The sequence below is a fragment of the Phascolarctos cinereus genome, unplaced genomic scaffold, assembly GCF_003287225.1.
Source record: "Phascolarctos cinereus isolate Bilbo 61053 unplaced genomic scaffold, phaCin_HiC Scaffold_726;HRSCAF=1367, whole genome shotgun sequence".
NCBI classification, from domain to species: domain Eukaryota; kingdom Metazoa; phylum Chordata; class Mammalia; order Diprotodontia; family Phascolarctidae; genus Phascolarctos; species Phascolarctos cinereus.
Genome location: NW_027556098.1, coordinates 361,694,757 through 361,718,974, shown reverse-complemented (window position 1 = coordinate 361,718,974; position 24,218 = coordinate 361,694,757). Strand labels below are relative to the sequence as shown.

Below are 24,218 nucleotides of genomic sequence, written 5' to 3'. Positions count from 1 at the left end.
GTTGACTTTTTTTTTAAAGGCAGTGAGTACACAGTAGGTGCTCAATAAATGTCAGTCCCCCAGTAGGCACAACAGTAGGCACTTAATAAATGAACTCTGACGGTTTTTCACCGCAGGGACGTTCAGGAGAGGCTCTTAATCGACGCCCATCCCAAGCACGGGGATCCAACCCTCGCCTTCCCAACGGTCTTCCAACGGCCCCTCCCCGCCGCCACCTCCCCCCCAACTGCGCCCGCGTGCAGCGGCCGCTGAGCGAGGGGGCGCGGTGAGGGTGGGGGAGGGGAGGCGGCGGCCCGCGCGCGGGTCCTCCGGGGCTGGGGGGCGCTCTGGCCCCGCGCGTCTCTCCTTGCCTCGCCGGCTCTCGCCCGCTCTCGCGCTCGCCCGCTGTCTCGCGCTCGCTCTCCTCGGTCGCACGCGCCGCCGGGGCTGCGTTGCGCTGCGCCGCGCTGCGCTGCGCGGGATAGGGCTGCGCCGCGCCGCGCTGGGCTGGGCCGGGGCGGGCCGGACGGCGCCGCCCGGGGCGCGCCGTGCCCTTTGACCGGCGGCGCTCCCGGGGCGGGGGTATAAATGGGGCGCAGCGGCCTCGCGGCTGTCTCTCTCTCCCCGCTCCTGCCCTTTGGCTCGGCGCTCCGCGGGCTCCCACCGGCCCCCCTCCCAAAAAAGAAAAAAACCTAAAAAAAAAAACCCTGCAAGTGGAAGCCGAAGAACGGACGAGGACGCGCGGAGAGACCGCTACCGCCGGATCGGGGGCTCGGCTTGAGAGCTCCGGCGCCGAGAGAGACCTTTGCCCCGCTCCGCCCACCCGCCCGCGTGTCCGGCCCCCGCGTGTGGCTTTCCATCCGTCCGCGCTCGGGTACCGCGTGTCTGAACCCGCTCGTCCGTCCGTGCCCGGCCCCCACGTGTGTGTCCCCCGCGTGTTCTTACACCATTCCGGCCCAGCCCCCACGTGGTTGGCCCCGGTCCCCACGTGTCCTTGAGCCGTGTGCCGGCCCCCTCCTCCCCACGTCCGCGGGCCGCCGCGCTCCCCCACGTGGCTTCTCCCCCGCGAGCCGCCGCCGCCGCGGCTGCTGCTCCCGAGCCGGCTGCGCTTCGGTCCCCTCCCGCCTGCGGGGAGTCGTCGGGCTGCGGCGTGCCGGCGCCTCGCGTCTGACTCCCCCGAGCCGGGTGGCTCGTCCTTCGGGGAGAGGGGGCGTCGAGCTCGGGCAGCGCCCGGGGGCCGCCGCAGGGGCCGAGCCGTGGGCGCCGGCCCCATCTTGTCTTGGCGTCTGCCGCCCGAGCCTCCCGTAACATGCGCCTGTGATCCTGGACGTCGGCTCCTCAGTTCTTTGAGGCTCCGCAGCCTTCCTGCTCCGCTCGGACTTTCTCTTGGCCCCTCGTCTGGGGCTCGATTTTGGCCGCGGCCAAAATTTTAAAAGTCCCGTGCTTTTTTCTCTTTGCCTTGGTTCCAGAAAGAGTTACTCCTGGCGGGGCTCGGGGTGTTGGGGGGTGGGGAGATGAACACTGCTGCCAGCAGTTACCCCATGGCCTCCCTGTACGTGGGTGACCTGCACTCGGATGTCACCGAAGCCATGCTGTATGAGAAGTTCAGCCCTGCCGGACCCGTGCTCTCCATCCGGGTCTGCAGGGACATGATTACCAGGCGCTCCCTGGGCTATGCCTATGTCAACTTCCAGCAGCCGGCGGATGGTGAGTATGATGTGCAGCGTCCCTGGGGGTCCGTGGGCTCTGATGGCGGCACACGGGAGAGGCTCACTAAGCCTGTGTTTAGTGTTAAGGGCTCACGTTGAGGTGATGCTTTCTACAGTCTGCAAAACATTTCCTTTAAACAGCCCTTCCAGGTAGGTAACGTAATACTGTCGTGTTACAGATAAAGCTAATGAGGCTCAGAGATTATGTGACTTGACAGTGACCACACAGCCAGTTGGTGACAGAGCTGGGACTCAAATCACAGGCTTCTGACTCCCAGCTCTTTCCACTATGCTAAGGTGCTTCCCCAAAAGCAACTTAACACGATTTGACACAAAGCATTCGCTAACAGGTAGGTGGCCTTAGTGATAACGTCAGTCTTGAGACTTGGAATTTTAATCCCAGCCCCAACACTCAGTAATGTCCCCTTGAATAAGTCTGAGCCCCAATTTCTTCATCTGTAAAATGGAGATTATGTGTAATATGCACTGTTTGCACCCTGGTGGGGGAAGGGGTGGGAATAAGCCTTTGTGTAGCTAAGAAAGCACTTAAATATCTCATTTGATCCTCACTATAATCCTGCAGAGTATTGGTCAAGTAGCGATTCTCCTGCATTCCCACTAAAATTTAGAGGGTTTCCCATGTGAAAAATAGCCTTAGTTCTGAGATGCTCAGTGGGCCATTTAGAACAAGGAAGTGAGGTCTGGAATAAGAGTAGACCTGTGTTTCTCACTCATGTGCCACGCTTGAACAAAACTGAACTATCCCACAGTCCTAAAACCCAAGAGCATTTAAAGCATTAAGTAACCAGTGGTTTTGAGCTGCTGATTATTAGCTAGCCAAAGAAGTAGGGAGAAGGTGCAGCCATTTTGCTGATTAAAATTTCCATCTGCATCTTGGTTTGCACACACAGACCCCTCCTCCGTTTCCAGGGCACATGTGTAACCAATTGAACACAATAAGCAGTTTCTACACTGTCTTCGACACAAGAACAGAAAAACACTTATCCAGATGGGGAAAGTGACCCACTTGCTAACTAGTAGTTGTTGAAATGTTTTGTCCATTTATCTCTTACCCAAGTCAGGTAAAAGGGACAGTCCACAGGTCAGCCTTTCAGAAAGAGTGCCTTGTGCAGTGTCCTCCTGAACCACCATGCTGGTTTTGTCTGCTCTGTGGGTGTTTAGAGGGAATGGAGCAATTCAAGCTGGAGCGTCACCTATAGAGGGGGAAAGCATGATGGTAACAGCACTGGGTGCTGGTCCTAGCTTAGCCACTCACTAGCTTAACCTTCCGGCCTCAGTTTCCCAAACTAAACTTTGGGAATATTTTATCCTACCTTAGGGCATCAAATGAGAATGTATTTGAAAGCATTTTGCAGCCATAGAGAATGTTCTATAAAGGCTAGCTTTGAACTAAATGACCTAGTTCTTAACGGTGCAAAAGTTGTATTAACAGTAATACGAAACCAACATTATTTGAAAAACTGTTTTAAAACTTGAGGGGAGGAAAATCTAAATTCATATTGGCCCCTTTGGCAACAAGAAAGCACACTCCCGAGTTCTTAGTTACTGATATCCCTAGTTAGCTAATTGGGAGCCTGAGGCCCAGGGAATGTTATTTATTCAAGGTCAGAGTAAGACAGTGGGAATAGAAGCCAGCCTTTTGCCTTCTCGTTTAGGGCTCTAATGAGTAGTGAGATGTAGCCTTTTTTCTGAGCACAGTGTGATTTCAAACCCTACCAGTACAAACATAAAAGATGGGGGGAAGTAGTGCTAAGAGGCTAAACATGGCCTTTTTAGGGGAAATAATGCTCTTTGGTACGTGTGTTAGCTGCAGACTGCCTGTCACCTTTGAACAAAAGTACTGTTCAGTTGCAGATAACATAAGCTATTGGTTTGTGTCTTTGCCAAGGCATACTTGGGCAGGTCCTCTCCCTGCTATAAATAAATGCTGCCCACTTTGACTGAGTTGTCTTTAGAAGTGCCTTCTTGAAATTCGTTTTTTTCCAAAGTTATTGATTAATATCATTGAAATGAAATCCCTTGGTGTCAATTATGTTAGTTGTACATGTTATACTAGGGATTTTATTACTAAATAAAAATATATAATAGTTTCAGGGCTGTATTTCTGCTGCTCCTGCACACGTTTTGATTCCCATTTTTCTATTTGTCCCTGGCCCGACTCTAGCATAAATGGAACTTGTCATATTAGGACCATTGGGTAGAGAATGTAACTTTCCTTAGCAGGTGTCAGTAATTTTGGAGGAAAGGATAAATTTTCTATAATTTGGACCCCGTTTTTATATTCAGAGTTCAATTGACAGGAGTTTTAAAGCAAAATAAACCTTTTCCCCCTAGTTTAACGTGTGATTGGAAGTGAGTATAGTCTATTCTGAATTTAGCATTTTTAGGCCATGGTGTAGGACTGAATGGTGAATTCATCACTTTTAGGGCCACAGTACTAATTTTAAATTTGGAATTGCACCCACTGATTCTTTAGGGGCTGTGAGAATTGGAAATGTGCCTTTCTGCTACATTTTTTGGTGAAAGAAACTGAAACAACCAAAATAAGAATTTTGGTGTCTGATCCCTTTGATGGTGTCTCTAATTGGAAATGTTCTTAGCCGGAAATTTCAAACTATCTGAAATATACTTGATACTCTGAAGGGGGACAGTGTAGGTCTAACTTGAGCTAGCACAGAAGAAAGAACTCTGGGCTGTCAGATCAGAATCAAAATGAACCAACCCTTCTTTGCCCAGGAAAACCCTTATAGGCCAGAGTGCCTAGAGAACAGGGGAAATCATCTTGTTAATGATCTTGTTAATGATAGTCCAAGCTTGTGTTAATGCTGTCTTTGACAGCGCTCTGTACTAGTCTTGTGTCCTGAAAGACTGAGAAGTGGCTTCCTCAGTCACTAGCTAGTCGGGGCTGTGCTTTCCAGTGCCTTTACCAGGCCTCTTCTCCCTGACTGGAGTGTATTTTTTCTAAAATGTACAAAGTGAATATAGTGGAATTTTCTCCCGTCTTACTGGCTCAGATATTGTCATTGTTTAGAACTAGATGTAGAAAATTGGACATTTAGGCTAAGTACCTGTCGAGCCCAGCATCAGCCCCAGACTGTGTTGTGTTCGTGCGTGCGCTCCACTTTTAAGTGGAGAAAACTCTAATTGGATTTTGTTGCCCCAATCCTTTTAGAGGTACTTTAGGAGAGTTCCCTAAATTCATTTGATACCATTTTTAGTATGGGACCCTCTGACATTGGTATTAAGGAGCTTCCAGAGGATGAAATTCGACCAATGCAGATCAGTACCTCTGCACCTTTTAAAAACTTAGCTGCTTAGGACTAGAGCAGGGAGTGAAGCAGCCTGACCAAGGCCACACAACCAGCATGTGTCATCGGTGGCAGGCTCCACATCCCAGCTGTGGGTCCCCTGGCCTACACTGCCTCAATATTCTGCATAACTGGGATTGATAGTCTTCGAAAGTAGGGGTTGTGTGGCCTCAATTTTCCAAGAAAGAAAAATGAGAAGTATTGGGATGTGGCAGGAACATTAGGTCTCTGAGGATTCTCTGGAAAGCTGAACAAGTGGGTCTGAACTGTAAGATTTATGAAATGCTTTACATACTTACATACTGTCTCACTGACTGGATCCTTAAAAAGATCTGTGAGTTAGGTGCGTTCTATGGAAGAGGAAGGAAACTGAGGTTGGAGGCAATTGTTACTAGCAGCAGAGGGTCACAGAGCCAGTGAGGCAGGATTTGTACTCATAACTAGCATGTTCTCAGGGAATGAGCATAAGCCTGAAAGGCCTCAGGAATTTGAGGGGATTCTGAAGCTTCTTTCATTAAGGAACCCCAAGAGTACCTAGTCTGACTTCATTTATAAAAGAGGACGCAGAATTATCCAGAGTCCACTGACTGGAGATCCATCATGCTTTCAATTTTGTAGTCTTAATTTGATGATACTTGTCTAATCAGAAGAGCAGGCAATCCGATGAGATTTTTGAAGTGCCTTTATGATAAGATGGACAGTACAATTACCAAGAACATGTTTGAACAGGAATATTTTGTGTCCTGGACTGTCTTGGCAGTCTGAAGCCTAGGGATTCCTTCTAAAACTAAGAACCCCTCACCCTATAATAGTTATGGCCTTCCAGAACAGACTAGCTTGCTGGCCACGTTTCACCTTCATTTTCGTCTCTTCTTTTCTTCCTAGCTGAACGTGCCCTGGATACCATGAACTTTGATGTAATTAAAGGCAAACCGATCCGCATCATGTGGTCTCAGCGGGATCCTTCATTGAGGAAATCAGGAGTTGGGAATGTTTTCATTAAAAACCTGGATAAATCCATAGACAACAAGGCACTTTATGACACCTTTTCGGCATTTGGAAACATCTTGTCCTGCAAAGTAAGTAGGCAAAATGAAAGTTGACTTTAATTTTTAGTAAAAAGCAGGGATGGTGGGGCAGTGTAATGAAATTTAAAAGCTTCTCAAAAGGCTAGAGAAACACTACTCTTAATCTCCCGAGGCTGTCTTTGAGGACACAGTGTCCTATTGAAAAGAGGTCTGCACCTGGGAGTCAGAAGAACTGGTCTGTTGTCCTCTGGCAGGCTGATGGATCCGAGGAAAGAAGGGTTAAGTACTGGACGTATACAATGAGTATTGTTTATGGAAACCCTGAAAATCTAAAGGCAAGGAGAGAGCCCAAAATACAGCTCTTTTGCATGGACTTGGATCTGACAGGCCTCCCCTCCCAGCTTGGGCCTTTTCCCTAACTTCTATTCACTTTTGGTCCTTCAATTTTGTTATTTTTGTTTGGAACTTAACAAATGCCCAATAAAGGAGCATATCCATTTCTCTAGATCGTCTCAGGATCATGACCTTCCCTCTCCCATCCCCACATCAGCTGCCATCCCTTCCCTTTGGTTATCTGGCCCTGCCTCCCCACACCTACAGATACCACCCTGCCTTGGCCCCTCATCTCCCTGTAGACGTGGCTTTCTGACTTCACCCCTTCCAGTCAGTCCTTCACATGGCTTCTCAGAGAATCTGATAGAGCCCTGGGATAGTCCACTCTTACACTGAGTCCTTCCAAGTCTCTTGATTGTCAGTTAAGACCCTTTACAGCCTGGCTCTTCATGCCCAGCCTCATCTTAATCCAGTCCACTACAGACATCTTTGCTTTTGAACAGCACTCCCATAGGCTGAATTGTTGTCTCTTCCTCACACTCCCAGTCCCTTCTTTTGTGGCACAGCTTGCTTCACCTTCATGTATGTCACTTTCTCCATCCCTGCATCCTTAAAACTCTTAGAGGCCACTGGTATCTTTGTATTAAGGACTTAATGTTAATTGAATTAAGACAGTAACTTATTTGGTGCCTGTATTTTTTAGGTGGTGTGTGATGAGAATGGTTCTAAAGGCTACGCATTTGTGCACTTTGAGACCCAGGATGCTGCAGATAGGGCCATCGAGAAGATGAACGGCATGCTTCTCAACGACCGCAAAGTGTGAGTGTCACAGCCAGAAGCAACAACCATCGCATGAACCGTGGTGCATCTCAGTATTAACAGGGACACACAAGGCTACTGTTGCTCTCGGCCCAAGCCGTGGCCTCCTACCTCTCCACTACAGGGCTGGTGAGTCTCCCTGCCCAAGCCGTGGCCTGCACAAGGCGGGCTCCCTGCCCGAGCCTTAGCCTGCTACCTCTCCCCTTACAGGGATCAGTGGGCCTTTCCTCTCCTGAAAATGAGAGGATGGCTAGATGAGGGCCCAGAGCTCACTCTGAATCGGGTTTATGTTAACATCTTGGACCGTTTGGGTCACTTTTAAATACACATTAGTGTGCGTTTAAAACAGATTCTTGTTTTTTAATGAAAAAGATAATGCCTTTTTCTGTAAGCTCAGGCTGTTTCTGCATCGTGGCTCTGGCCTTTTTATTGTAAGAAGAGTTTTGGCCTAGTTGCAATGAATTTTTTTAAACTGAAACAGAACAAATCAAGTGTGTTCACCAGTCCCTGTATTGTAGGAGTTGGTCTTCTAAGCTAAGACCTCATTTTGGAGTGGTCGTTTTAGGGTGGAGACATTCGGGTAAAAGCAGAGGGGTGGGGTGGGGGGGCAGGTATTTCACTACTGTTATCAAGTGCAAGGGAAAGGTCCAAGCAGGGACTGTAACAAATGGAACATCCATGTCATCTCTGCACACACCTGGCTGGGTAGAGCGGTGGGGAAGGCAAAGTGGAATGAGAACAAAGCACCTCCCTCCCCCCAAACAGTGGTTTTCCACACATTTAAGAAGTGTAAAAGTGAACTTTTTTTTTTTTTAGTGTGGTGGTAACAATCTTGGCCCTGGCATTGTGGGGTAGTAGAATGAGCTAGGAAATTTGATTTGTCATTAGTACCCATTAGACAAATCACTTTCCTTTTGTGGACCTCTGTTTATGATTCATCTATGAAAATGAGAATATCTGGGGTCCCTAAAGATTTCCATGCTGTGGTTAGGTGCTTTTGCTATCTGGTGAGATTGGATGTATTGATGGGTAGCAGGTGGGAGGGACAGTGTGGACTGGGTGATGCTGGCCCATGGAACCAGAGCTTTGTGGTACAGTGACAGATGTGTTAAATTGTAATCTGTTGGTGACTTTTCTGAGCCTGGCTTTTCATACCCCTTTGCTATAAAAGTTGGTGGAACACTGAGGCTTGCCACTGTCATTGTGTGACTTGTCTGCCAGTGCAGACTGATTGATACCTGGAAGCGGCCCACTGAAGTGAGCTCTTGCCATTGGCAGAATGATTTCCTTTTTCACTTTCCAGGTTTGTTGGTAGATTCAAGTCAAGGAAAGAACGGGAAGCAGAACTGGGTGCCAAAGCTAAGGAATTTACTAATGTTTATATCAAAAACTTTGGAGATGACATGGATGATGAAAGATTGAAGGAACTTTTCAGCAAATATGGTAAGTCTGTGATTGGGATGTGGCAGTCTCTTTCATTCTATCCAAGACTGCTGCAATGAGGTTTGAAGGCAAGGACCAGAGTAAGTTCCATTTTTAACAAAGTCAGTTTAGAACAAAAAGCCTTGTCTTGTATCTCTTTCTCACTCTTCCAGAGTTCATTGTTTTTTGGCTTGGTTTTCTTTAGTGTGCAGCTGTAAGCAGTGTGATATTTGTTCTGACTCGTAACCACTTCATAGAGGTTATATTATGCTAAATTATACCCGTCACATAGAATGTTTCCAATTTTTTCCTATTTGTCCTTTTTTCTTTTTCATGGTATTTAAAGTCCCAGCAATGGGATTACTAGGTCCAAGGACCTGTTTATATTTTGTACCAAGTCTGCTATCCCACAACAGTTCTTTAGCCTTGCTGACATTGAATTATCATCATTTTTGCTCTTAATTAACCAATCCATGGGTGAAAGGTATGGGCTGTTAAATAATGATTTGCATTTCTCTTATTAGAAAATGAGTATCCATGTGGTTTGTTTAAAACATTTTGTGTTTCTACCTTCAAGAACTTTTAAAAGGAGCCTTCTTCATGAATGCTTGGTATTGAATTTGTTTATTGGATTCACTGACTGCTTTGCTAATGACGCTTTCCTTACCTTAATACAGGTAAAACTCTGAGTGTAAAAGTGATGACTGACTCTAGTGGAAAATCCAAAGGCTTTGGTTTTGTGAGTTTTGAGAAACATGGGATGCCAATAAGGTAAGATCACATGCAGGGGCCCTGTTAGGGACTAGAAAGGTTTTTTAAAAAGGGGTTAAGAGACTAAATGATAGAGTAGGCATTTTTGAGTAACTGTAAGAGATACATAGTTGAATTTGCTTTAGGATAACTGAACTCAGAACTTAACTTTTCTTACCCAGGCAGTTGAAGAAATGAATGGAAAAGACATCAATGGGAAAATGGTATTTGTAGGCCGGGCACAGAAGAAAGTTGAACGCCAGGCTGAATTAAAACGGAAATTTGAGCAGCTAAAACAGGAGAGAATTAGCCGCTACCAGGTGAGATAAGATCGGATTGGCATACTCTGGGTAGTGACTTCCATTAAAAATAATGACCTGATGAGGATGCTGGAGACTAACAATGTTAGGTAATGTTTTTATTAAGTAAGCCACAGTCAGGCACTGTATCAAGTACTGGGGATACAGAAGAGGCAAAACACAGGCTACCCTCTGGGGATATACGTTCTAGTGGGAGAGACGGCACATACAGACAGGCTGTGTGCCGGATAAATGGGAAATGTTCAGGAGAGGGAAGGCACCGGAGTGAAGCTGGGTTAGGGGAGGCTATCCTGTGAAAGGTGGCGTTGTAGAGGGAACTTAGAGGAAGCCAAGGAGGTCAGTAGTCTAAGGAGGGAGAGAGGGTTCCAAGCATGGGGGACAGCTAGAGAAAAGTCACTGCATATGTTTTTGATTCTTTTTTCTATTATTTCTGATGGTAAAATAATAGATTGTGTTAAAATTGTGTGGTATATGCAGACATTCTTCAACTGTTGGGCAAATAATTTGTTTCCAGCTTTTTTTTTTTACCATTACAAATAATGCTGTTGTACATATGTCCATCTTTTCATCTCCTCCCTCTCCCCTCCTGCTTTTGAAACCTTTTCTTGACCAGAGAGTTGCCCTTTGAGGGAATGGTTAGGACTTTACACATCAAAGGAAAATCTGTAATAATTGTAATAATGGTTTGACTCTTGATAGCTGTCCATGTTTCCTTTAGGGGGTAAATCTCTATATTAAGAACCTGGATGACACTATTGACGATGAAAAATTAAGGAAGGAATTTTCTCCTTTTGGATCTATTACCAGTGCCAAGGTAGGTTTTTTTGGTGGTTGTGTTAAATCAAGGAGGCTAAATAGGTGTCTTCCTGAAAGATAGGAACCTCAGGAAAGGACATCCTTATCTAGCCCAACCCAAAAGGATTGAATCCTGCCCAGGGTATTCTTTTTAAGTGGTCATGGAGCAGCCTTCTGAAAGGCAGCCTGCAAAGAATTCCTCCTTTTAATGCTCAGCATTTACCCCAACTGCTTGCCCTCTGGGAATAGGGCTAGGGTCATTGGGTAGAAGTGTTATAGAAAGTCAGGTCTGTGTTACTGCCTAGCAGAGATGCTGGAGAGACCATTTGTGCTTCAGCTGTAGAGGGTCCCTTCCAACTCTGAGATTCTGTGTCTTAGAAACCACTTCCTTGAGTTTTGCAATTTTTAAAAAATTTCATTTTAGTTTTCAGCATCCACTTTTATAAGATTTTGAGTTCTAAATTTTTCCCACAGCCCTCTTTTCCTCCTTCCTCAGGCAGAAGGCAGTGAGATAGAGGCTATATATGTATAGTCATCTTTAACGTATTTCCTTGTTAGTTATGTTGTGAAAGAAGAATCAGAACAAAACGGGGAAGCCATAAAAAGAGAACGAAAAAAGAGAAAATAGTATGCTTCGACCTGCATTCAGACTCAAATTCTTTCCCTGGATGTGGATAGCATTTTCCATCAATGAGTCTTTTGGAATTTGGATCATTGCATTGCTGAGAAGAGCCAAGTCTGAAAGTTAGTCCTTGCACAATGTGGCTGTTAATGTATACAGTGTGCTCCTGGTTCTGCTCACTTCACTCAGCATCAGTTCATGCAAGTCTTTCCAGGTTTTCCTGAAACCTGCCTGTTCACTGTTTGTTATGGAACAGTAGTATTCCATTACATTCATATACCACAACTTGTTCAGTCACTTCCCAGTTGATGGGCATCCCCTCAATTCCCACTATAAAAAGAGCTGCTGTAATTTTGTACATGTGGGTCCTTTTCCCATTTTTATGATCTCTTTGGGATGTAGACCCTAGTAGTAGTATTGCTGGCTCAAGGGTATGCACAGTTTTATAGTCCTTTGGGCATAATATCAAATTACTCTCCAGAATGGTTGGTTCAGTTCACAACTCCAACAATGCATTAGTGTTTCAATTTTCCCACGTCTTCTCCAGCATTTATTTTCCTGTCATGTTAGCCAGTCTGATAGGTGTGAGGTGGGACCTCAGTTGTTTTGATTTGCATTTCTCTAATCAATTATAATTGCTTTTCAAATTACTCTTTAACAACAAGGAAGAATCTTAGGATTATGATTTCTAGAGCAAGACCTTTGATTTGATTTTTGGGAATGGACCGATATCTTTGGCAGTTGAAATCCTAAAATTTTTGAGTGGTCATGTATCTTCTATTTATGTGTATTAATTCTTGGTCAGAGTTGAGGGAGTCCTAGTACTCTGTAAACTAGGTAGAGCTTATCTCCCTTCATCTTCCTGGAGAACTGTTGTGGCAGGAGAAATCCCCTCTTCCAGCCAATCCCTGCTCCTCACCCCCCATCTCTTTGGCCAGTGGCATCTCCCAGTAGGAAATTGGTCTCATGGCTTGGGGATGGGTTATGTGTGCCCTAGCCCAGTTGCCCTCCAGGGACTTCATCTTATAAGAAGTGCCTGCTGCCAAAAAAGAAAGGGAAATAAGTCTCTCAGGCTGCTGGCAAGGGGGATGGTTGCACGCCACCCTGCCCTTTTCTTCCCCACTGGCCATAGCCCAGAAACATCGGTGGTCTGGCATGAAGAGTTGCACCTGCATCTTTCCCATTCTTGGCTGCTTTGTGCCTGTCTGGGGACAGGTGGTGCTACAGTATAAGCAGAGGAAATCCAGACAGGTTACCTTCTGTTTACTTTGGGGCTTGTCTCTACAACTCTGCCACACTTAGGACCCGAATGCACAGAAGTGCCAGCGGGTGTCATTGTCAGGCAGGCCTGAGGGATGGGCAGTGGGGCGAAGAGGAAAGTGAGGCCCACCTGACACCCTGCTCTTCTTCCTGTGGATGGAAATGCACACAAAGGAAGGAGGTGTCATTACAAACTGTATTATTCGTGTGTTAAAAGCAAAGATCTTTTCCAGCTCTCAAAATACTGTGATATTAAAGTCCCCATAATACACTAAAATCCATTGGATTTGGAGTTCAGATCTGGGTTCAAATTTGGGCTTATTATTTTGAAAGTCTCAAGTGAAAGAGGTGTCAGGATATGTGCAGGGTGCAGAAAACAGACTTGTTCACGACAGGCAGCACTTAGAGGCATTTTGCCTTGTGGTAGAACAGCCACCAGCTTTTAGGTGTGAGCAGAGAGCAGTGAATGGTGCTGACTGGTATTGGCCTGGGGGCGGGAGTGTGGAGTAAGATGTGAATCTCTGATTAACAGACTAGGCTGGGCTTGAACTTGGAAGTACATCAGAGCTTCAGTTTCACTGGGAGTTTTAATCTGGGGTCTAAGAACTTGTTTATCTATTTGAATCATTGTATTTCTGTATAATTCCTTTTCTTCATAAGGCAGCGTATTAATTTAAAAACACTTTGGGGAGGGGTCCTTGGGCTTCACTTGGACTGCTACAGAGAGGGAGTCTGTGATAAAAAGTCTGGACTTGAGGGCATTTGCAAAGGCAGTTCTATCCTCTATCCTCTTTTCCTTACCCCTTTCCTTGGTTTAGCAGACCTTGTCACCAAGGACAAGAAAGAACTTGAGTTCATTTACTGAATTCTATACAGAATTTCATCCATAATTCTTTATTGCAGTTTGTTGGGCAAGTGTTTGCGCTGTTCATCTCTTTATTGGTGGACATGCAATCTGCCGTTGCTGGCAGGTTGGCCATAAGAGATGAAAGTCAAAGTTGGAGATTGCTTCTCGGATTTGTTTCCAGTGTTGGACTCACAAATTTGCTTTGGAGCTATAAACTAGCTGCTCAGATTGGGGATCAGGCAAACTGGAGCTTTCCCTTTTGTTTTTTGGGGTTTTTTTAGGCAATTGGGATTAAGTGACTTGCCCAGGGTCACACAGCTAGTGTCATGTGTTTGGTCTGAGGCTGGATTTGAACTCAGGGCCTCCTGACCATCTACTGCCCACCTAGCAGCCCCCTCTGTCCACACATCTGTCCCCATCCGTGTTCCACTTCACACAGTTGCAAATTGTGTGAAGTTTTTTTCCTGGACATGTGAGGCCTTTAGTGAAATGAAAAAATTCACCTACCTTATTTAGGACCAGGCAGTAGGATACTGTGTGATTCCCCAACTACATATATGAGGAAAATTAGAGAGAAAACAATTGCTGATATCCAGGACTATGTTCCTTGAATAGCAGGCATATTTTGTGAGAAAGCAGAAACACAGGAAGAAGATATGGTGGTAAAAGGAGGAGACATACTTGAGGAAGCCTTGTTTTTGAATGTAGCATAAATTCTAAGGGAAAGGACTTGGCTTAATGCCTTCAGAGTTGTTTCTGGACTTTATTACCAATAAAACTTAGGTCTTGGGTTTTTCTGTTTTGCTAACATTTCGCCTTCATTTTAGGTGATGCTCGAGGATGGGCGAAGTAAAGGGTTTGGCTTTGTCTGCTTCTCCTCTCCTGATGAGGCTACCAAAGCAGTAACAGAAATGAATGGGCGCATCGTGGGCTCCAAGCCCTTGTATGTCGCACTTGCGCAAAGAAAAGAAGAGAGAAAAGCCCACCTGACCAATCAGTATATGCAGCGTATTGCAGGAATGAGAGCCCTTCCTGCCAACACCATCATTAACCAGTTTCAGCCTACTCCTGGGGGGTACTTCATGCCAGCAGTGCCACAGGTATTTTAGACTGGTTTATAGGAAGGAGATTTTCGAGAAGGGGGTTGGAGGCCAAAATGGAGGACCTAGAGGCTTAGAAAGAACATGGATAATGTCATAAGACTGTGCCACCTGAGAGGATCCAGGCTACTAACTGAGATCTGGCAGATCCAGAGACATCCTTTTGGTCAATGGGTAGATAATGTGACTGGAAAGCCTGAGCCTTGGCTTGCCCACCCTACCAACACTTGGTCTGGTGCAATTCGTTTGGGTGATATTTGGGAAGGAGATGGGGAAAATCCCCATGGATGAAACTCCCAGGTTCTATTTGTACATACAGCATAGGTGTATGGTAATATAATTCTATAGGCTATAATAATGCTGGTAAATGTTTGACCTGTGAGATAGGACAGGTGGGCATGCCAGGCTGTGCAAACCTGGCAAGGGAACTCCAGAAAGTGTATAGACATTTTTGCTGATGTAAAGAAATTATAGGGTATCTCTGTTGTAGTCTTTGAGAAAACAACGGGGCTAAAGGAGAGAAGTGTATAAAGTAGTAGTGATTTAGGAACAAATGCACTCAATAAAAGGTTGTTTTTGTGGGTTTTTTTAATCAGGCTCAGAATAGACCTCCTTATTATGCTCCCAATCAAATAGCCCAGATGAGACCTAATCCTCGGTGGCAGCAAGGTGGAAGACCTCAAGGTAAGCTGAGAGATGAGCTACATTCAGTGCTGTGGAGAGGTGGAGGAAAGCGGGTTGTACTGCTGTGTAGTCAGGCACACTCCTGAGTGGGTTAGCCCAGTACTTGGAGCCTACACAGTCCTGTACTATCCAAGGTTGGGCTATTCTCAGACACACAGTGTGACAGATGTTCATTCTTGTAGCATGTGGTCCCTGTGTTCCAAATTGATAGCTTCATAGGCAAAGAATTGAGCCAGTCGTCAGCTAAGTTGAAAACTGGTCTGTTTTTTTTTTTTTTTGCCTAGGTTTGTTGGTTAGTAATCACTTCAGTAACTTGAATCCACAGATGAAATGAACATATAATCAGAAAATTGCAATTAGATACAGATAACTGCACACTTCTTTCACAAAGGTCATGCTGCGGGCACATTAACTAGAAGGGTGTTTCTGCGGTTCTTACCAGTTGTTTAAAATATAGGTGTAAAATTACATCTAAGGACAATGAAAGATGGTCTGTGTCCTTAAAAATCAAATTTTGCTTATACCAGAGATAAATGACAGCTACAGGATTCAAGTAATGAGCAGTAAGGGCTCAAGAAATTGGAGCTGATCAAAGACAATTCTCACTGAAAACACATTGACTACAAGGAATAAGGGTTCATGCTGAGGCACCATATTTAAAGTGAAAGCCATGTAAATATGTCCAGTGTGGATTAGTGTGTGTAAGTGGCAAGGATAGCATCAAGTGAGGGAGATGACACTGCCAGCTGGGATTGGGAGAGAGACCAGAAGGATTTTTAAAGACTTTTCCCGTGATTCCTTTTGCCTTATCCTTTTCTGCCAATACCGACACAGATTCAGTTTTTTAATTGTTTGGAATTTATCTTTATGTGTTGTGTTTGTGTTTTGGCTAGGCAGTGGGGTTAAGTGACTTGCCCAGGGTCATAACAGCTAGTAAGTGTCTGAGACAGGATTTGAACTCTGTCCTCTTGACTCCAGGGCCGGTGCTCAATCCACTGCCCCACTTAGCTGCCCCCTATTTTTTTCTTTATGCTTGATGCTGCTTTCCTTCCTGTTAGGCTTTCAAGGAGTGCCAAATGCCATTCGCCAGTCGGGGCCACGTCCAACTCTTCGCCACCTGACTCCAGCCAGTAATACCCAGGCTTCTCGAGGTCTCCCTACTACACCTCAGCGAGTGGGTAAGTAAATACAAGTCATCAGGTGGAGGATTGGTACTGGATGTAGGCATCAGGTGAGAGGAGGCTTCCAGTGGTTCTGTCCCTGTTTTGTAGAGGTTAGGGAGAGTCAGGCTCCGGGTGCTCCAATCTCCAAATTTTAGCCCTTTTGCTGCTTAGGCCCTGTCAGAAAGGACTTGCTTCCTTCTATATTAAAAGTATTTTTATTTTGTTAAACATTTCCCAGTTACATGTACAAATTTTTTTTAAGATTTGTTTTCAGATTCTCTACCCTCACCCCTCTTTGAGAAGACAAGCAATTTGATTTCATTTATATGTGTGAGGTCATGCAAAACATTTCCATAGTAGCCATGTTGCAAAAGAACACAAAATAAAATAAGAAAAATGCATTGAAAAATAAGCTTCAATCTGCCCTTAAAGTTCATCTATTCTCTCTCTGGAGGCGAAGAGCATTTTTCATCATGGGTCCTTGGAAATTGTCACCACTGATCATCCTGCAATACTGCTGTCACTGTGTGTGGTGTCGGATTTCCTCATCTCGTAGATGGTTCCTTCTTGGCCCTAGATCTTTGAGCCTACGAGTTTGAATCCCACCCTGCTCTACCTACTGTAGTAGGGCCTCCCTACATACAGCAAAGGAAGTAGAAGTCATACATCGCCTTTAGCTCTAAATGGCCCTCAGTTGTTGAGGCTTACACTTTTCTGTTAAATTTCATTAGGGAAATATATATAAAAATAAAACAGTATTTTCTGTTTTCTAGCGCCTGTGTCAAAAGCACTTTGATATTCTTTGATCTTTTCAATCTGGGTCTGGTATAGTGGGAAATATATGGGATCTGAAGTCACAACCTGGTCTTAAAAATCCCTGGTCTGGTCAGCTTTACATTGTGGGTGATATTTGTATTTCTCTTCCTACCTCTCCCCCCACTGATAGAGGAGGGATGAAATAATTGGCCTACTTCAGCTTAGCTGCTCAAACCCCTGCTTTGGTAGAATTCAGTACTGAGCTGGGCTTTTCTGAAATGGAGCCTAGTATGTGTATAAGGCAAAATAAATTTAGACCCAAAGTAGTTGTGGGTGAGTAACTTTAAAAGGAGTCTAGTTTCCTTTTTTGGTGCTTGAGGGTAGTGGAGATCCTAGAGCGTTTTCTACATAATACATGTAATTTTGAATTTACAAAAGAATCGTTAAATGGTTGATGTGGACTGACCTGCTCAGCACAGGCTTGTTGGCAGCTCAACTACCCTTCATTGGTACTGAGTTTCTTGGTTCTTAGCTGAAACTGAGGCTTTTTGGTGCTTTCTTTTTAGGGGTGCCCACTGCTGTGCAAAATTTATCTCCTAGACCTTCTGTAGCTACCCCTGCACCGAGAGCTGTTCCTCCTTACAAATATGCTGCAAGTGTCCGAAGCCCCCATCCAGCTATCCAGCCTTTGCAGGTAATAGGGAAACCTCTGTACTGGTGTTCACCTGGAGGGATTTCTACTGCATTTTGAAAGGGTGCCTTGCTCTGCTGGTGATGTGAGAAGTGACCTGGAGCAGGAACTGAACCTTGGTCTTGAGTGCAGTCACTGCAGTGCCTCCTCTTGGCTGCAGCCTGGGATCATTGCTTGTGGGCAGTATTGCGGGTGCTTTGCTGAGCCTCTTCATTCTTCTGACCCACAGACACCTCAGCCAGCAGTCCATGTGCAAGGCCAGGAGCCCCTGACAGCTTCCATGCTGGCTGCTGCTCCTCCGCAGGAACAGAAGCAGATGCTGGGTGAGTGAGCCATGTGTGGCTTTGGGGTGGGGGCGAGGCTCCCACCTCTGTGGAGGAGCCAAGCCCAGAGCATGGTCTTTCCGGGGAGCCAGGCTGACCTACACGTGTGGTAAATTATTTTTGTAGGAGAGCGTTTGTTCCCATTGATTCAAACCATGCACAATAACTTAGCGGGGAAGATTACAGGTATGCTGCTAGAGATTGATAATTCAGAGCTGCTGCACATGCTGGAGTCTCCAGAGTCCCTCCGGTCAAAGGTAAGTCAGCTTGGCTTCACAGAAGGGCATTATTAGAATTAGCAAAGGGCAGCTTGTTTGCTTCTCCATAAAGGAGAGTACCCTGGTTTAGTGGAAGAAGACCCAAGTGTGAATTATTGCCCTGTTGCTACTCAACAGTTTGGATTCCTGTTTTCTCATCTGTGAAATGAAGTGGTTCGATAGGTCCTTAAGGTGTGGAATCTTGTCCTGTGGACATAGAGTGGCTTCAAACAGGGCTAAATGTTGGGGACACAAGGTGCAGCATAATATGCACCGTTTCCATTTTGGGCTTTGACTCCAGCCAATTGGATATTGCTTTTTCTTGAATCCCATTAGCGTGTATTTCTTATCTTTGGGTCACCCCCATCTTCCATCTTTGTTACTTCTCACAGCTGAGTCCAATGAAAATAAAGACAAACCCTTCCCAATAACTTCATTTCACCTTGACCTCTCAGCCAGTTAAACATCTCATGTGCTGCCTTTGAGTTTGCACCAGGGTACGCTTGCAGGGGATGCCCCACTCCCCACGAGGAGTGAATGGACCCTTCTTTCATCGAGGCTCGCTTCAGGTGTTAGACCTCCAGGAAATACCTCTCCCAGTTGTTTCCCTCCCTCCTCAAATTAAGTTAATGTACTTAATGCCATGTTAAGTTCCTTGAGGAGTAGACTATATACTTCAATTTATAACTTTAATTGAGCGCACAGTGTCCTGTGCATGTTTGTTGCTTTAAAAACATTATATTGTTCAGAAAATATTCTGGCTAATATATTGGACTGTGGAGGTGTCACCCTTGCTGCTCCAGAGACTGTAAGACAAAATCTTGACTGAGGTCAATTAAGAATGTTTGGGATACGCTGGGCATGGTAGCACGTGTGCAGTCCTTGTCAGGGAAGCTAGTTCTGGTAGATTATGAGAGCCAGGGAATTCTGAAATGAAGTAGGCTGAGCCAATTGGAGATCTTCACTAAGTCTGGAATCACTATGGTGATCCCTCAGGCACTGAGGGCCATTGGGATGCCTTAAGAAGGAGGAAGATGACCTAGGTTAGAATCCTCAGGTCAGGGCTCTCATACTGCAGTAGAGGGATTAGGCCCATGGGTGACCCCTGCATTTTCCAGCCTGGATAAGATTTGGAGACAGTCTCCAAAACCAAAAATATTTAGGCAAACTAGGTTTGACAGGCAAGAGCTATAGCTCAGCCTTTCCTGGTTCTCCACTACATCTGTGTCATAACAAACATGTCTAGAAGAAGAGAGAAAGGATGATGTTTCTGCGTAATTCAGTGAATTGATCCAGTGCTTAGTACTTTTGGGTGCTAACCAAAAGTATTGAAATGTTACATTCCATCGCGGGAGTATTTGTGACTATGGCAGAAATTAAATTACAAAATTAAAATTAATGCAAAGCTGTTGCTACGGTCTTTCATGCAATTTAATTTGAAGTTTACGTAAAGTATTTGAATGTTTTATTTAAAAAGTTGAATTAGCATTAATTGATCTAGCTTTGAATGAGTAGCTGGGCCTCTAAGCTGGAGCCTCTGAAGCATGTGTCATATTTAATGGGGACACTTGTGGGGATTCCAGAAATCTAAATGGAAAGGGCCTCGAGGGCAGCTGCTGGTGGTTTTTTTCTCAGTGCCCTGCACATAGAACACCTAATTAAATGTGCTTGTTAAATGAATGAGTGAATGATTGATTGATAACTTGGTCCAGGTGGAGGAAGCCGTTGCAGTATTACAAGCTCATCATGCCAAGAAGGAAGCTGCTCAGAAGGTGGCCGTGGTTGCTGCTACCTCTTAGACCAGAAAAACTGGTAAATAGGTTTCTGCGATTCATTAACAGTTATAAAATGTTTTGAATCCTTTAAGTCCTTGGTTAGGGAAACCCAGTCAAGCCTCCCTCTTACCCCTTTGCTCCAGGTTCTTGAGTCTTGCTTAGATATATGTGGGTCAGTTGAAAGTATGTGGGCTTCATTACTGATTGTTGCTTTTGAGGCCTCGAGGTAAGGAGGAGAGTGAAGACAATTGTTGCTGGGACCAAAGCTGATTTAAGGGCTGGCTGCTGTGTAGCTCAGCCAGCTCCCCTGTACAAGTAATGCAGTGGGAGGGCAACCGTGCTTTTTGGAGTTGACCTCCAAGACCTGGCCTTGAATCCTAGACCTTAAAATTTGTAAGTACTGATGAGGACAAGGACTTGGCTTTGAACAGAACAGATCTTCCCTTCTGGACTTCAGTTTCCTCATTTGTGAGAGAAGGACTTCTCCTTTGTACTTTTCTAAATCCTGTGATTTTGCCCATCATAACAAAATCCCTTAAGGGATTCTTTAAAACCAGATAAGCTAAATCCAGTTCCCTTTGCCCATCTCATTGGACCTGGAAGCAAATTTATTGAATAACATCAGCTCTTCTGACTTCCATTTGTTTATGAACTACTGTGGTGATTGGGATACAGGACATCACGAGAAGGAAGCATTAGAGAATGTTTTTTTGAGACTAGTGGAAATAAGTTTTGCATGGCAATACATGTGTAACTTCTATCAAATTGCCTTCTCCACGAGGGGAGTGGGGAAGGAGGGAGAGAATTTGGAACTCAGTTTTTAAAATGAATTTTGAAAGTTGTTTTTACATGTAATTGGAGAAAAATAATAAACTGAATTGTGTTTGAGGAGTCTTTTTTTTTTCTTTTCAGGATACTCTGAAGTTAAATAGCCCCTTCATTAGATGTTTGTTCACTCAACATGTGGAGACCTCTTCACAGTACTACAGGCTGAACAAGAGATGGCAGAAGAAGCTGCTGCCATTCTGGAAGTTTTTTCTTTGGGAAAAATCAATTTGAAAGGTCAATTCTTGAAAACCTAAGAAGTTTTTCAGTGGTCAAAATTTGCAGGTTTCTTGTGTGTTGCCTGGACCCTGTTAACCTTTAATTTAATTTTATTTAATTTTTCTCTTCTAAAAGCTTTTCTGAAAGTATTGTTTTGGTTTTATCGGGAATTGCTTTTATTTGAAGTATCCAATTTACGGAGTCTGGAAAAGTATTTCTCAATAAAGAATTAAAACCTTCATAAATTGCCTCTTTATTTTTATTCCCATATTTTTGAACTCTACTGGAGTTTGTTTTGCTTCTGTCAAAAATAAGTCCAAGTTTTCACTGGAAAGGAGTCTTAGGAACATGGATGGATAAGTCAGAATGGAATTGCACAGATAGTTTGTTATTCCTTGTTCGTTCTGGTTTTCCAAGTAGTTTGCTATTTCCTAGGTAATGGGGAGGGCTGTTTGGGGTTGTTATTAAATTGACATGTTAAAATATGATCCTGTTACACTTTAACTGTCATATTAGAACCCACAGCTCCTCATAAATAGGAACTGTTTATATTGGCCATAGTTGTGTACATCGAATAGCTTTGTGCCAAGTCTCTCAAGCCAGGACAGGACTTGTGTGGGGAACTTTAAAGGACATTTCAGGGGTCTGAAGGAAATGAATTTTGATTTAGAAAGTGACATTGCTTTTGAATCATTGAAACAGTGCTCCAGGGTTGTAGGATTGAAACTTCAGTAGTGACCTCTAATAGCAGACTTTACAATATGCTTTTTATTCAGTTTAATCCATTCTAAAAGGGTCATTACAAAAGACCAGCCTAGTGACCATCTGGAACTAGAGGGGATCTGGAGTCTGCAAGACCCTGTGCTCAAATTTGGTGTCATGCAGTGTCTGTGACCCTGCTTAACCTGTCTGCCTCTTTTTATTTCTCTGTAAAATGAGGATGATCTGAACCTGCATTTATAATGCTAGCTAATGTTGGTTGTAGGTAAACGTCACCCATTGCTCCACTGACCTCATCTCTATTTTCTTTTTTTTCCTACATTTTAAAAATAATTTATTTTGATTTATCAACAATCACTTCCATATTGCTTTTGAGTTTAAAATTTTTCTCCCCCTCCCCAAAGACTGCTAGGAATTGATATAGGCTATACATTTACATTCCTATTAGAAACAATAGGAGGAACCACCCAAAAAAAGGAAAAACTGAACAGAAGAAAGCATGTGCTTCGATCTGCATTCAAACTCCATGGTTCTTTGGAAGTGGCTAGCATTTTCCATCACAAGGCCCTTGGATCATCTCCATCGTTTTCAAGGTTTGCTGCCCTTGACATGTGAAGTTGGGAGTACCGACCCACCATCGCACCATCAGAGGCATGTGCCGAGTTGGTTTTGGTGGAAGTGTAGGCTTCATGCAAAAAGTAGAGATAGGAAACTTTTACTTTGGACTTTTTTTTGGTGAGGCAATTGGAGTTAAGTGACTTGCCCAGGGTCACACAGCTAGTAAGTGTCAAGTGTCTGAATTCAGATTTGAACTCAGGTCCTGACTCCAAGGCTGGAGCTCTATCCACTGCGCCACCTAGCTGCCCCAAGAGCTGGACATTTTTAATTATGAAATGTCAGATATCATGGTACATCACAAATCACAAAGAATCAAGGTTTCACGTAGCCCAAAAGGCAAAGTGAGAGGTATTAGATGAGCTCTGTGGGATCTCTAGGAGATGGTGGACAAGAATTAAACAGGATGAGGTGGTGTGGTTGGGTCACAATTTCTACTGATGTGCTGACTACTTTAATGAACCATATCAGTGCCTTAGCATGTGAGACGACTTACAATTATATATCCTGTTCATTGCACCATCCAGCTGCCTCCTAGTAGGGGCTTTAATAAGTTTTTGGAGATGGATCATTTGAAGTATTGGGACCATTAAGTATTGTAGAGGCAAGATAAGATGGTGGCTGAAAGTTTTTTGAAATTTGGTTGTATTTTCAGTTCCAAATTCTCTCACACCTCTCAAAAAACCACTATGATTACATACATGTCCAAAAAAAGAAAATAAAATATGCCTCCATTTGATCTCAAGCATGTCTGCCCTGTGACTCGAGATCGGTAGCATGTTTCATCATGAATTCTTTTGGAGTTGTAGTTGGGTAGTGTACTGGTCAGTATTGCCAAAGTCAATAGTGCTCCATCACATCCACAATTGAAGAGCATCCCCCTCAGTTTCTAATTCCGTGCTGCCACTTTTTCTGCAATCATTTTGGGATACAGATCTAATGCTGGGTCAAAGGGTATGCAGGGCTTTTTTTAGTAATTCCGAATTGCTTTCTAGAATGTTTGAACTAGTTCACAGCTCCACTAACTGCATGCTGGGTATCTTTTCCCACAGCCCTTCCAGCTGTGATTTTCCATTTTTGTCGTCTTTGCCAATCTGATAGGTATGAGGCAGTACCTCATAGTCGTTTTAACTTACATTTCTCTAATAACAATTTAAAGCATCTATTCACATGGTCATTATTTGCTTAGAATTCTTCCTCTGAACATTTTCTATCCACATCCCTTGATCATTTTATCAGTTGGGGAATGGATACCAGAAGATCTTAAGAAGCAAAGAATCCTGGAATTCTGGGGTGTATTAGCTTCTGAATCAATATGCATAACATTTGCCAAATAACACTATTAGTAATGTACCTGGAACATTCAATTATTCAATTTGTCCATGGAGGAATTCCCACTCAGGTGTTTACCTCGAGTGACTGAATGATTCTTTGTTTAATAAGGATAGTCCACAAGGACAGGTTGAACTGTCAACAAACCATGTTTGAAGAAACCAAATGAATGAGGCCACAGCCTCTGGGAGCACTAAAAAAAAAAAAACAGTCTTACAGCTGCCTAGGAATCTATAGCCAACAATCACTGGCCTTGTCCAAGTCCAAAGTCCAAAACTGAGCACATCCCCAGAACTGTGGCAAACTGGATTCCGAAGAAAAGATGCAGGAGTTCTCGGTGAGGATTTTGAGCACCACCCACCTTATAATGATTGAGTGGTAACTCATGAGCCCCTGTTCTACTGTAGCCCATTCTTACACTGATATTTTGCCAGCCCCATGTGACCTGTACACTTGTAAACATAAAATCTTTGAGTCCATTTTTAAATAGTTTTTGAATTTGAAGATGTTCATTAAGTTCTCGTCCCTTTTTTGAATACTGGGAC

General features: G+C 44.3%; 1 protein-coding gene and 1 non-coding gene across 2 annotated transcripts; both read left to right on the top strand.

Moving 5' to 3' along the window:
- Positions 1–509: 509 nt before the first annotated feature.
- Positions 510–21,251, top strand: PABPC4 (poly(A) binding protein cytoplasmic 4). The gene is given in 16 exon segments (XM_020983590.2): positions 510–1,686; positions 5,903–6,096; positions 7,082–7,197; positions 8,501–8,640; positions 9,297–9,374; positions 9,377–9,390; positions 9,552–9,689; positions 10,408–10,503; positions 14,041–14,313; positions 14,910–14,997; positions 16,056–16,175; positions 17,483–17,610; positions 17,837–17,930; positions 18,057–18,187; positions 19,900–19,999; positions 20,875–21,251. Coding segments are annotated over 15 exon segments (1,890 nt in total). The 5' UTR covers positions 510–1,493; the 3' UTR covers positions 19,987–19,999; positions 20,875–21,251.
- Positions 12,272–12,406, top strand: LOC144454673 (small nucleolar RNA SNORA55). The gene has a single exon (XR_013483183.1). It is a non-coding gene; the product is annotated as a small nucleolar RNA SNORA55 (small nucleolar RNA).
- Positions 21,252–24,218: the final 2,967 nt, after the last annotated feature.